We start from the raw sequence: 13,582 nt of genomic DNA on the forward strand, positions 1-13,582 counted from the left end.
TATTACGCTTGGGCCATTTAATGTTAAAATATATATTTTAAAAAACAGCAACATAAAATTTACATCCCAATGTAATTTTTGGTCTTTAATAACACTTTTCTGGTAAAACGCTTTTAGAATTTTAAAGTTAACTAATTACGCAAGGACCTCAATTCAGAAGTTCCAGTGTGTGACAAAATGACGTGAAAATTTAAGAATTTGGTGGAAAAAACGTCGAAATAAACTTTTATTAATTAATTACTTCGAAATAAAATTATATCTTTCGCTCTTAAAAAATAATTACTTAAAAGTTGTTTTGCGAAACAATTAACTAAAAATTTCAGTGAAGCGTCGTTCCTTGATTAAAAGTCAACTCTATTAAACTAAAATGAAATGGCGATACAAGTTTAATTTTCCAGTTTTAATTCCATATTTAATAACTAAAAGTTCATATATACTGTGTCTCCTTTGGTATGCTTGATTGTAAAACTACACAAACTCTTAAAACTTAAAATTTGTCTGTATTTTCCTTGATCGCCAATTTTAAACCAAAGAATGTTTTTTAATTCTTAAATTAAAGTTTGAATTCTTGTTGATAAAACTATTTTGAGGCGGAATGTTTTTACAGAGAAATCATCTCACGATTTTTTTGACTTGTTTTGAAATAGTTACCACAATTCTACATTGAAAATAATTGAAACCCTGTTACAGTGACTTTTTACTCATGTGTACAGTGTTTTGGAAACAGGCGCACCCAACAAACAACAATTTTGTTAAATTAAACATCTTCTTAAAATTATTTACTAGAAACACAAGTCGTAAACCGCCAAATGTACAATGAGCCAAAACGGTCTACTCCTCGTCACCGAATATTAACAGCGGTGTTAATGGTCGGTGTCCTCGTATAAGAACGCCATTACAATATACTACAATGTAGACGCAACATGGGGTTTAGCAGTTGTGGAAGCTATTTCGGATATGCGCACGTCGATAGGCCTTCTGTCGTCGTATAGTGTTGGTGCTTGAAGAATTATACCGGCTGTTCCGATCAAAACTGCCAACGTAAAAATCCACAGGAACAATCTATCTAGTACCATCGCGACGTACTTCCAATCTTCCTTTACCTGCAACCCATTACTCTTAAAATTTGAAAAACGATTTCAATTTCATATTAAATTAAAGTAGGAAAACGCCTAGGAAAAATGTTTTACTGCAGGTTGTTTGCTAATATTATATTAAAAATACAACTATATCACATACAATATGACATACACACTTTTAGAAGCACTATGTTCAAAAATTTTTGAAATAAATATTCTAAATATCGTGTCGATATTCATAAAAATAGTTCTAAATTCTTTTTATTAATTTTTTAGTTTTCCATCCATATTAACATCTTAGTAAAAAAAACAAATCTGCTTTAATAAAACCACTTAAATTCAGAAAAATATTGCTCACTCTAGTGGAATCTTCTTCTCTTCGCGTATGGTCTGCAATAAATCGAACACCATCAATGGCTTTATGAACCTCTGGACAATGATGCCACGCATGAGATTCTTTGCAGGGCAAATCGTTCAATGGCAAAGAACTTAGGTCCGCTAAATTAAATTCGATTCCATGGGGCGGGGTAGTTCCATGAATTTCGCAACTTGAAAGGGTGCCAGCTTCTAATTCCCTGTAATAGAAGTGTTTTGTTTTGAAATTCCAAATTTGCAATTGAAAAAACTATCTTTTAGAATTTTTTTACTCGCCTAGGAGTGAGTTCATCTCGCGAGCTTGCACTGGGAAATATTCCTTCCGGAACATCGTCCAAAGCTGTCGTGCCGCTATACATGTCGGCATCCCTAACTTCCAGTCCGTTACATGTTCTAACGACAAGGCGATGATGGGGGTGCGCAAACATACTGAAAGAATATAAACCAAGCAACCGTTAAAAACGAACACGGGTATAGGCAACACAGAAAATTTTAATTCGTTTAAAATCGAGAATGGAGATAAATGTGATGTTATAGTGTAATCCGCTTATCATTTTATGCATACAAATAATTAAGCAGGAAATATCCGATGACGTATTTACTGTATTCGTTTTAGTAGTTTTCAGGTAACTTATTTTCTACTCATTAATCAACAGGAAAGTTACAAACCTTCTTCTGACTGGATACTGCGGTCGCCGCATAACCAATATTGTTGGCAGAAGATCTATAAATACTCGCTTCACCCAAGGCGCCATAACATGCGTTTGGGGAGATCGGAAATGAACGTTGAGTACCACTACCGTTACACATATACTGTAAGGTAAACATTGTCATTTCAAATTATTCATAATTCCTTCTCTTCAATTCAATGACTTACCTAAATGTATCTAAAATCATGGTAAAGAGTACAAATTTTCCGAGCAAAGGCACCACAAGCGATGTTGGTGGGATAATCTCAGCCAGCAGCAGAAAGAATACAGTCAGGGACAGCAAAATGGATATCGATAAACTGACCTTAAATGTAAAAGAGTCAACATTAGTAGCAGATATGACATAGAAATTGCAACTTTGTGCCAATGAACTAATTGTGCACTATCTACGACATATTTTAGTTTTCAAAACAACAGTTGTTAATGTCGTGTTGTGTTTTATTGTGATGTGAACAAGTGTTTTTTTGCACCCCATCCAACCAGTAAATGGACAATTAAAATGTCAGATCCTCAACTTTTTGAATGTATTAATTCATCATTGACGTTGGCTTGTTGTTGTTGTTCGCTAATAGCGCTTTCGCCATAATAATGCTAAGATATCCATAGTTGGTTAATTTCCTTTTTTAATGCCAGGATTAAACTGATATTTGAAATACAAGCTACTGATGTAAAATCATAATTATAACCAATTATAGAATAGGTTACAATTTCGATATCAGGTAGATGAGCAAGGTGGGTAAGTTTTACACTTGTTCAAAATCAAATTTACGAAATGGTACTCAATAGAGAATGGATATTTTAAAATTTTCATTGCATTCTAGATTCAATTAAGTTGAACTGAGGTGGCTTTTACTTGATGAAAATCCATTTAACAAAATAAATAAGAACTAAAAGTTCAGATTTACACGAAATTATATATTTTCACATGACAATTGTTTCAACAACACTGTGTCTTTAAGTAAAAGTCACCTCAGTTCAATTTTTGAAAGAAACTGAAATTGGTTTCTTGGCTATCTGGTATTTCAAATTGCTTCTACGTTGCCGAATATCTTCCCAAAATATTTAGTTTTGCAACAAATATCTACAAAATTCAATTAAGTTGTTGTTTCTTTTCCAGTGCTTACCTTCTCTCCGCTGTCTGATGGTAAATAGAACACAAGTATGGTGAGAAATGAAATTCCCATGCACGGTATGATGAGGTTTACTGTATAAAATAGCGTCTTGCGTCTCATGGTGATGTTAAACGTTATGTCGAGGTAAGGTTCATCACAGCAGGTATAAAACTTTTCGTTTCTGAAAATAAAGAAAAAAACTTAATATTGTTTCAAAGTACGAATTTAATATAAAGTAGTTGAGTTTTGAACATCGGTCGCTCAAAGACACTCTTCTAAGTGTATTGTTCCTCTTCCTTAAAAATCTCCACAAAGAAGCTCACTTCCGAAAACAAGCTGCCATTCTAACTCTTTTGCATTATTTATATCTGCTTTTAGTGTATTATGTAGCCTTCGCAGTCCATGGAGAGTAAACCTTTTACTATATTTTTAAGCTTAAAATCCATTAGACCTACTCTAATTTGGGCGAAAACGTACGTTAAGCTTTCCCAAATGCATTACAAATATGACAAAAAAAACTATCAAGAGATTAACACTAAGCTAACTTCTAAATATATTGCGATTTACGTTGGGAGGTTCTATTAAAAGTTCTGAAAAATTAAAAACACAATTTTTTTACAAATATGTATGTGGCTAAACGGATGACAATATTTAGTAAATTCAGCGTTGCCAGATCTGTTCCAGACAAATGACAACATTGGAATTTCAAATGAAATATCCCATATTTTGTTGCGGATCTTATACAGAACTCTTGTTTCTAGGCAGCGTACGAGCCTAAATAGTAAACTTCATTTATGTAGATATTAAATATTCTTTTTGAAATATTACGAAACAGCTATTCTAGATGTTAATAAAACGCTATTAAAAATTTGGAACAGAATTCTATAATAACAGAGTGCCATTTAAAGTTCCTACTTCCCTATATCAACAAATGCTGCATTAATATTTTTTTTTAAATAAGCCCACACTTAAATGTTTTCTTGAGTTACCTCGATCTGTCAGTAGTACACTGAGCTTAACAAAACTTAATAGTTAAATTATCTAATGTTTATGTTTTGTATTTATAAGAACCTCACCGTATTTCTAATTTAAAAACTTTTGCGAAACGCCTAGAATCTGAAAGATTCCCAAAAGATTTATAGATTATTCAATTTCAAGGGGATGGTTTTCTTCCGCATAATTTCGAAAAGATAAATCTGCAAAATTTTGTATACTAGCGAAATTTTAATTTTAATTGAAAAAGTTTTCTTTGCTTATAACAGTTCCTTTCTCCCTTTTTCAAAGGGAAATATTAATTATTATACACTTACCTCATATAAGAAGTATGATTTGTTAAATATTGGGTCAAAAAATAGAGAAGCCAGAAAAATTGGAATAAACTTCGGTTTACTAAGCACACACTATTGGTTAATAAACTTTCCACGAATTTATGACGCTTGATAGGAGCTCAAAATTTGAACTAGTATAAAATTATTTATGGATGGATAAATTATTTATAATGCTAAACAAAGTAGCTATCAATATGATCTGAAATTAGTTGTGCATAATGGATTATCGTGGGATATATCATATCAAATAATTGAAATTAATTGAAAATTATTCACTTGACATCTACTTGATAAATACTAATTTAATTTTTATATTTATATTATATTTATTGCAGGAGTTAGTTTTGGTATACGGGCTATTTTTTGGAAGGACTTTAAATGAGTTTAACGAAAACATGTTTCCGAGCTGCAGGATTTTTGTTGTTTCGGTTTTCCTCCTGTTGAAAATAATGAACAGAAATTTGGCGACACTTTGAATACCTACTCAATATTTGGTTTATGATTTTTTAAATAAAATACAATTCGTCTGCTTTCGGAATTTATTGCTAAATAGCAGTTTACGAAAAATACTTAAAAATCCAAAAAAAAATCCAAATTAAACAAAGAAGTTCCACAGGGTCAACACGATCCCCATAATTGTACCGCTCTGTTTCATTAACCCTTAAGGGCAAAAATTATAAAATTTAAGGCTTTGAAATTGCATGTTATGGATATCGTAAGATTTTAATTAAAAAAATTTCTTGTCTATGCCATTTAAGTTATACTACCACAAACTGTGCATAATATGGCGAGCATGTCAGAGAAAAAGTTAAAAGTTGGTACCTTATAGCTGGAACTTCTAATATGTCCCATTCAACGGATGTGTAGAACTCAGTCAAATCTATGCCAATATCGACGACACTTGATCCCTTCTTTTCATCCACATGACGAAGATCTACCTAAAATAGTACTTCTTTTAATAAATTATACAATTCCACAGTCTCCTCCTCCTGTTATTAATAAAAAATAGTCTCATAAATTTTTAAGCTGAGCTTACGACTTTCATATCATAACCAGGTCCCAGCTGTGAACCCGTATTTAATGTCTAAAAGCTATAAATACTACACCTCTCCTGAACTTTATTTTATGTATTATGGTTATTATGATTAGGTAGTTTTGTTTAAAAAATATTTACGCATATGGTTTATAATTTAATAATCGTGACAGGCAACGGCGAATTATTCTTTCTATGCGCTATGCATTTTGTATAGCTTCAGGACAAAGTTTTGTTAGGGATATAATTTTTATATATTTTTATATTAATCTGCCCCCAAAAATTATTAGCTGAAAATAATCACTACTTAGACACTAGATTAATCTGGAAGCCGTAGTTTAATGAATATATCAAAGCCGTTAGATACCGGATTGCCTTTTGTCAATTGTTGTAATAATTGGTAAGCCTGATTTTTGTGAAATTTGGTGTTATTGTGGTGTTCTACATATTTCTCTTGGATAATTCACTCTATTTGTAAATTGCTTGTTTTGTCTGATCTTATGCGATCGAACCGTCGAGCCGTCGAACCCGTCCTATAGAGGGATTGTTCTAGGTTTGATGCATTTTGTCACTACCTACCTGAAACCCATCGTAGGTCCAGGATCCGAACTTCATGACGCAGGTTTGTTCGTCGAAAGGAAAGTACTCGACATCGATCTCACAGGAAGACTTGTAAATGGCTGGAGGCTTCCACTCCACTCGCCCGGTGTAGTTCAAGGTTGCCTTTGTGGCGAGTGTCACCTCAAAGTTGCCATCTGCACTGATCCGAGAAAACAAATGAAAACTGCGACCGAAGCTGCACTAGTAATTTGTCAATGCAAACAATTGAGCCGCGCCGTGGCAATGTTAGCAGAATGATTTTTTTGACTTCTGAAGAGATGCCTTTTACCGAGACCCCCAACGACAATGCACCACTTTTCAAATTTCATTACTTTGACAATTAAATCTTTATTTATTTATTTATTTACTTTATTTATTTATTTAATCTTTGTTTATTGAAAAACTTATTTGAATACCTAATCGCTGTTTTAATATACAAGATCTTAAAGGCTTCTAGCCCTCCCTACAACGTAAATATTAGGGAGAATACGCTGTGCCTCAACACAGAACTGCACTTTGCGGGCGGTGGTTTATGTATAATGCGCTTTGAACTTTTAATCAGCATAGATATTTCTTTGCCCTATCATCCTTAAAACTGTATCGAAAGAACATTAAAGACGCATTATTAAATAAATAAATAAATAAAAATAATAATAAATAAATAAATGATTGGGTGTTTCGTCTTTTCATTAATGACAGAATTATTTCTATAACTACTACTACGGGTTCTCTTGTTATAAATTGTATTGTCAAAAAGTTGTATAATATGCAGGTTAATTGTCTTGGGTTAATGTTGAACAGCTGACGTAAAAACTGGAAGGTTTGAAAAGGGGGCCGTTAATGAAAATTTATCAGTATGAGTGTGAAAAGTGAAAGGTTATCGGCGTAGCATTGAGTAGTAAAAATATGATATAAGGTGGAAAACAAAGTCATGAACTTTTGAAAGTCAGAAAAGATATGCAGGTCGCGTCTCTCTACAAATAAGAGTTGAATTAAGAACAAACTCAAATTTCTTATGTCAGAAACCCTATATAGGAACCAATTTTCGTTCCGAAATCGACAAATAAAAATAAAACTTTGACTCCCTGCGATTCGAAAACATTTATATTAACTTTTTAATTTAGAAATACACCCAGTTAAATATGGGACAATACCCCGTATGTGGATTGTGTGTATTACAAAAAATGTACTTTGAACTTTTTCAAAAAAGTGTGTAATAATTAATTAATTTTACTAAGTAATTGGCAAAGCTGTATTGGTGCGAAAAATAGAAGCTTTAATGTGTTAGTAAAGAGTCTAAAATACTATAGCCCATTGCCCAATACGAAATATATTAAAAAATAATGTTAATAATAGACACCAACCATATTTTCGCTAATGGGTATATTCTATTTTTTATAATATCATAATTGTCATAATATGTCTTTTGCAAGAGAAGTGTGATGCTAATTTAAGCATCTAATTTGGTTTCAAGAATATGTAAGGTTTATCAATGAGGTCTTTAAACGATAGCATATATTTACAATATTTTTACCACTTTCATTTACTTATCCAATTTCATACTTTTGGAACTAAAATATTTGATTAGTTTTTTTTAATGTAATTTATTGGTCTAATATTATTTTTTTTGCAATAATAAATGCCCTTCCCAAAAAAAACTCTTGACGCTGGATGTTATCTCCCAACCCGCTGTGTAAGTTTATTTTGCGAAACCTCTATGAATTAACACCTAAGGCTATTTAGTAGGGTTTATTTTGGGGAAAAAGTTTTTATCAGAAAGAACACTCCCCCTTGGGGTTTGCTTTTCGCTTCCCATTCCACAGAGAATTTTAAGGAATGATCTCCGGGTTAACAACTGAAATGTGCGAAAATTACGGTACAGCGTAAGCGAAAAATAACAATTAACCGAGATCAGCTTTGAGAAATAAAACTGTTGCTTTCCGTAGAAACCATTTCCTCGGTGCTAATGCGAAGCATACATTAATTTTCCATTTCGCTACTGAAAGAACTCTCCTGAAAATATTTATTTACCCCAGAAAGGACCAATCTGAGTAAACATTTCTACATAGTCACGGGAAAACCCATTTCATGGCAAACAGTATCGGTTCTCAACTTTTTGCTCCGAAGCGTAAGGCAAAGGGTGCTAAAATCGAAAAATGTAGTTCCAATATTATATCGCGTCAGCTATTTGTGGGCGCGAGTGCATTATGCAGCCTGTCGACGTTATTGATGCTTGTATGACGGCCTGAAGTTTGTCCACACTGATCATATTTTTTCTAGAATTTATTGTTCATTCGTCTGATATCACTGCTTTCGATTGGTCATATTTTGCTTACTTTTGAAAACGTATAACAATATTGAAAATTATAAAATACAAAATGCCACTTTACAAATTTGGTACGTTGTTAAAAAAATGTCTTCAAAACTTTATTTCAATCATCTTTTCATTCATTTTAACTTTCCTTGATTCGCTTTTTAAATACTTGTCAATAAAATATTTTTTGTGCGAATGCTATTGTCAATTCCATAGCTACCATATGCAATACCTCAAAATAATTATTTTTCATTCTTTTGTTAGAAAACTGCTTTTATCTCAAAAACTTTACTGTTGAGGTGTCAGAGCACGATACACAAACTGAAAGCGCTTTTAATTTAGTTAAAGTTAGTTTTCTCGAATTTTATGCAGGACAATAAAACGAACGTAAGGCAGTGAATATCCAGAGCACTGATAAATTGCAGCTAACATTTCTAAGTAGCCAAGTACCTCAGTGATTAGAATTTTAATTGGGGTCTATTTCAATCGAAAAACGTAGAAATAGGTAAAATTATCAGAATTGTATAGAGTATCCCATTAAAAAAAAGTTTTTGCTACTTCTCGATACAATTGACAACACTGCGGCACCAGATCGCTACAGGAGTCAAGTCTAATACTTCATCAACCGTGATATCTGAGACTGTAAACTGCTTTAAATGGAATTACAAATTTGATATGATTTTGCTATTATGATAAAAGAAATACACACTTTCTGATGCTCTGTTATTTCGAATTGAACAAAATCCGTAAATGATGTCTATACAAAGGATTAATGAACTCCAGCGGCAACTCTGGTTGCAACAACCGATGAAATGGCTTGCAGTAAAGTTCTTACAAATATTTCATGAGGTGGCCGCTTTAAAAGTTTTGCAATCTCGTAATGTAAAAGCACTTTTATTGTCCGGTAAATGGTTCCAACTGAGGCTAAGTAAATATCAAATAGATTAGAAAATGCGATTCTTGTAACGTACAGAGAAACATTTACCAAAAATGTTAGCTTTCATGGTTCATTGTATTTGTTCTAAAGTTTTTCAATTCTTGGGCTAATTGAAGAATTGTTTTATGGTTTTTTAGGTTGAACGGGAATTTTCCTCTGTTCCTTTAGTTATTTAAAACATGTATTTTAATGTTATCAATAAAATTTCTTGTACAAAATAATATTTCCAATTGTACAGGAGGAAAAATTTCTCAATATAGTCAATCGGGAACGAACTATACATATTTCTACTTTTTATAAAACGTCTGGATTACTCCTGCGTCGGTTTTTGCTGAGTCGAACTTGCTGACGTTCATCATGTTCGCAGCAAAAACCGACTCAGAAGGAATCCAGAAGTTTTATAAAAAGTATTACAGTAGCCTGTGGAAGGTTCTTTGAAAAATTATATATTTTTCTTTGGATTCGAATTGTTATTTTTTTGGAAAATTTAATGCTTGTCTTCCTTTAATACTGCTTGATCCATTCAAGAAAATTAAACGTTATTCAATTAATTTATGAATTATTTGAATAAATGCATATTTTAAATGTATAAAAGGTTTATATCTGCTGATTGTGAACTTGGTTAGCAAAACAAAAAACAAAAAGGAATACAAAAATAATGCTTATGCACCCAGGGTTGACACGTGTGCTCTTTACGACTTTACGCAGAGAAGCTGGATAAAAGTACCACTTAATTGGAACATGGCGAGAATTTGTATTTATTTATATTTATTTAACGGTTACATAAACATTAGTTTGATGCCTAAAAAACCGACCGACATGTTTTTAAATTAGGTACAATTTTTCTTTGTTTACTTTCTTCCCGAAACTCAGGTTTAATGAATATTAATAATTGTAAAGTTATTATGGTGTCACATTATAGTTTTTACCTATCTTCTCAAAACTTAGTGCCAAATTTGTCGTTTTCTGACATTTTACGAAATTTACTGACGGCCGAAATTGGTCCAGCAGTATGAAGTTGTAAAACTAGCAGCAAATCATTGTTTCTATGTTGATCACCACTATCCCATTCTTGTTATTGTTGTCTCCAATGTCAATACAAAAAGTGTTAACCCATATAAAAATTCGCAAGATTCCAAAAAGATTAATTAAATAATGACACGAATTGCTATATTTCTTTTTTATATTTTTTCAAGTAATGAAGTTTAATAATATTCTTGTAAACCATTTTTCATTAATTATTGATTTTCTCCATTAAAACATTAATTTACATTAATCAGTCATAAATAAAAAAGAAAACGGGGTGATTCAAGAAAGTCACAATTTTTTTTTTATATATTTTGGCCTAATTCACCAGACTGGTTAAATTCATCCCAATGGCAGATTAATTGTTACTCAGTTATATAATGTGACCAAATGATTTGTGAACACCGAGGAACGCCACGGTACTCTAACTCACACTCCATCTGAAATGAGTTTATAAACTCGATTAATATTTTCAGATTAGAATATTGTTAAAGCTATTTCATTACTATTTTTCGCCCGATATTTTTGAGAGTGCCTTTTTATCAAATAAATATTTCAAATATGCATCGGTAGTAATAACAATTTATTTGGAAGTGTAGTAATTTAATGTTTACTGTCGTCGCCTTATAAGGATTATCAAATAGCCATCAAACTGTGTCAGTTTACCCACATCAGTCTCTGCTTCCGATAAGTCTTTCTGAAAGATTAATGGCGGAAAAATTGTATAGAAAAGAGATTTCGGATATTACGTCTCTTCCAGTGACGTGGCTGAAATAATCCTGTTTATCAATTCTCGAATGTTAAATTTTTTGCTGGTTTATTTTTTGGTTTGCAATTTTCCTTGGGCCAGTCACCATAAGACAATTTTATTCAAAATAAGGGTTATGGATTGGTTCATATTACCGATTTAGGATTGGTATTGTCGGTCGGTTGGTATAATTAACAGTAAGTAGGAATCAAATCAGAATTGAACATAGATCGGGTATTGTGAAAATGACTAATTGCTGAATGCCCATGACGTGAATTAATTCGTACGCCATTATCACGATAGAGAAAATAAATAATTTGGGGAATTTAGAATAACACATCAAATCAAACCACAAAGCCTGTATAAAAATATATTTTTGCACATACGTGGAATAAATTGTTGAACTTGTCCAGCTTCGTAATTCTAATCACGTGCGAGTCTTATTTAAATTTTGAAACATAATATTCGCTGGTTTGTGTTTCGAGTTCGAATAATTACATAATTTCCGTCCCATTGTGGTACCACATTATTCATTTAGAAAACATCGTTAGGGCCCTATACAGATTTCATATACTGTAGGTAACTCCTATGAGATGTATTTATATAGATTAATACTCGACACAACACGAACTAGAAAGTTTTCAAGGTATATAATATATAATTAAAATGTGGTAACATGAACGCTATGTTATGAAATGAACAGCATCAAAAACATCAAATTTCTGAGAAATAGGATCCTTACATTAAGGTATATTTGATTTTTTAATGAACTACAGTAAAAGCACCTACCTAGAAATAGCAAAACTCTAACTGCCAATTTCATTTAATTATAAATGGCAATAATAATAATAATAATTAATCAGTTAAATATTCTGCTATAGTTTCAAATTTAGTTTTAATTCAAATTTTATTAAATTATAAATTATATTATTATAAATTAAATGCCTCCAGCGCGGCCTCTGAAAAGCAGCAGTAATAAGCAGTTAATTATTACACAAAGAAAAGGCAATTTTTAATTTTTAAAAAACAATGCTAAGATGAAAATCGGTGGCTTAAATTTTCCTCACATAAACACTGAATTCTTATTAAAAAAATATATATAACTCCTTATTTCCAATACAAATGTTAAATTCACTTTGCCAAAACGTAAACGAATTCGCAAATTATTGTCGTTTTCTCAGACTAATGAGTTTTCCACACTATTAAGAATTATGTCACTTGGACTCTTTCACTGTTTGCACTGACTCAACGAACATCCTGTATAAAAAATAACAACATTCATCACTTACTTATTATAAAGAACAATATCCGGTCTCCAAATATGGTCTGAAGGAACATGGAGCATCTCAACTCCCCCGTATTCCTTTGGTTCCCATTTGAGTTTGTAGTCATACCACGACTAGAAAAACAACAGTATTGCCTTTGCAAATGAAAAATTACTAATTACTAATTACTAAGGTTTGATAATTAGTAAGTAATTTTACTTGTGAATGAATGCCCTTTTTAATTTACTATAGACCAATGAAACAAACTACGTTCTGTTTTTAAACTTGACCCCTAAGTATCATCAACGTAATTTCAAAAAGGAAAACCTACCTGTTCAACCCATACATTCGTCGTCATGATTTGGTTCTTGAGATTCTGAAAAAAAAAACATGCAGATTAAGAGCATAAGAATTGGGCTAGTTGGGGTTTTGGAAAAAATTACTTTGGGTGGTTATCATTCGGCGACTATAACTAACAAACATGAAATTCATATATTTTCATATATCTCTCATTTATAGACTTTTTGTGTTTTCGCATTCTAAGCTATTTTAGCAGTCACAGATACTGCGAATTTAATCTCATACTTTATAATTTATACAATTTAGGAAAGTTAGACAAAGACTTCTACGCCCATAACTTCTCAAACTTTATTCATAACTCAACGACCATCATTTATCTCCCGCTTAGCCTTAAGTGTTATTTCGACAAATATTTTTCCTTTCCATTGCTGAAATGTCGCAAGTGCCTCGGTTTTACCGAACCTTTCCTACTTCAAAGGATTTATCTTTAATAAGGTTATCGATGGAGAAAGAAATATAAGCGCGCCGTGTTCTTTCCTTGTTCCTGACCTGTGAAACGTTTCGTTGAGTGGAACTGACACGGCGCAAGAAATATTGGGGTAGTTTGGATGTTTGAAATCTTGTTTTCGGGTGTTAACTATTTTAAATCACATCGGAAGTTGCCGAAAAGAGTTGCTCGCGAACTACGCCGAATTACTAAACTGCGAGCTCAAATGTGTATGCCTGCATGTTCTTTTATTGTAAATGTCTTGATA

At 32.1% G+C, this 13,582-nt stretch overlaps 1 protein-coding gene across 1 annotated transcript in view; it reads right to left on the reverse strand.

Moving 5' to 3' along the window:
• The window catches only part of LOC132701521 (acetylcholine receptor subunit alpha-like), an 87,246-nt gene continuing 73,664 nt past the window's right edge, over positions 1–13,582 (reverse strand). Inside the window, exons 4-13 of the mRNA XM_060669505.1 lie at positions 12,859–12,903; positions 12,552–12,661; positions 6,213–6,397; positions 5,427–5,538; positions 3,289–3,457; positions 2,332–2,468; positions 2,124–2,267; positions 1,731–1,883; positions 1,438–1,654; positions 1–1,103 (exon numbers count right to left, since the gene is read on the reverse strand). Of these exons, the coding sequence (XP_060525488.1) occupies positions 906–1,103; positions 1,438–1,654; positions 1,731–1,883; positions 2,124–2,267; positions 2,332–2,468; positions 3,289–3,457; positions 5,427–5,538; positions 6,213–6,397; positions 12,552–12,661; positions 12,859–12,903 (1,470 nt within the window). The 3' untranslated portion in view covers positions 1–905. The remainder of the gene's footprint in view (positions 1,104–1,437; positions 1,655–1,730; positions 1,884–2,123; positions 2,268–2,331; positions 2,469–3,288; positions 3,458–5,426; positions 5,539–6,212; positions 6,398–12,551; positions 12,662–12,858; positions 12,904–13,582) is intronic.

Source organism: Cylas formicarius, unplaced genomic scaffold (assembly GCF_029955315.1).
Source record: "Cylas formicarius isolate icCylForm1 unplaced genomic scaffold, icCylForm1.1 PGA_scaffold_4__25_contigs__length_36172078, whole genome shotgun sequence".
NCBI classification, from domain to species: Eukaryota; Metazoa; Arthropoda; class Insecta; order Coleoptera; family Brentidae; genus Cylas; species Cylas formicarius.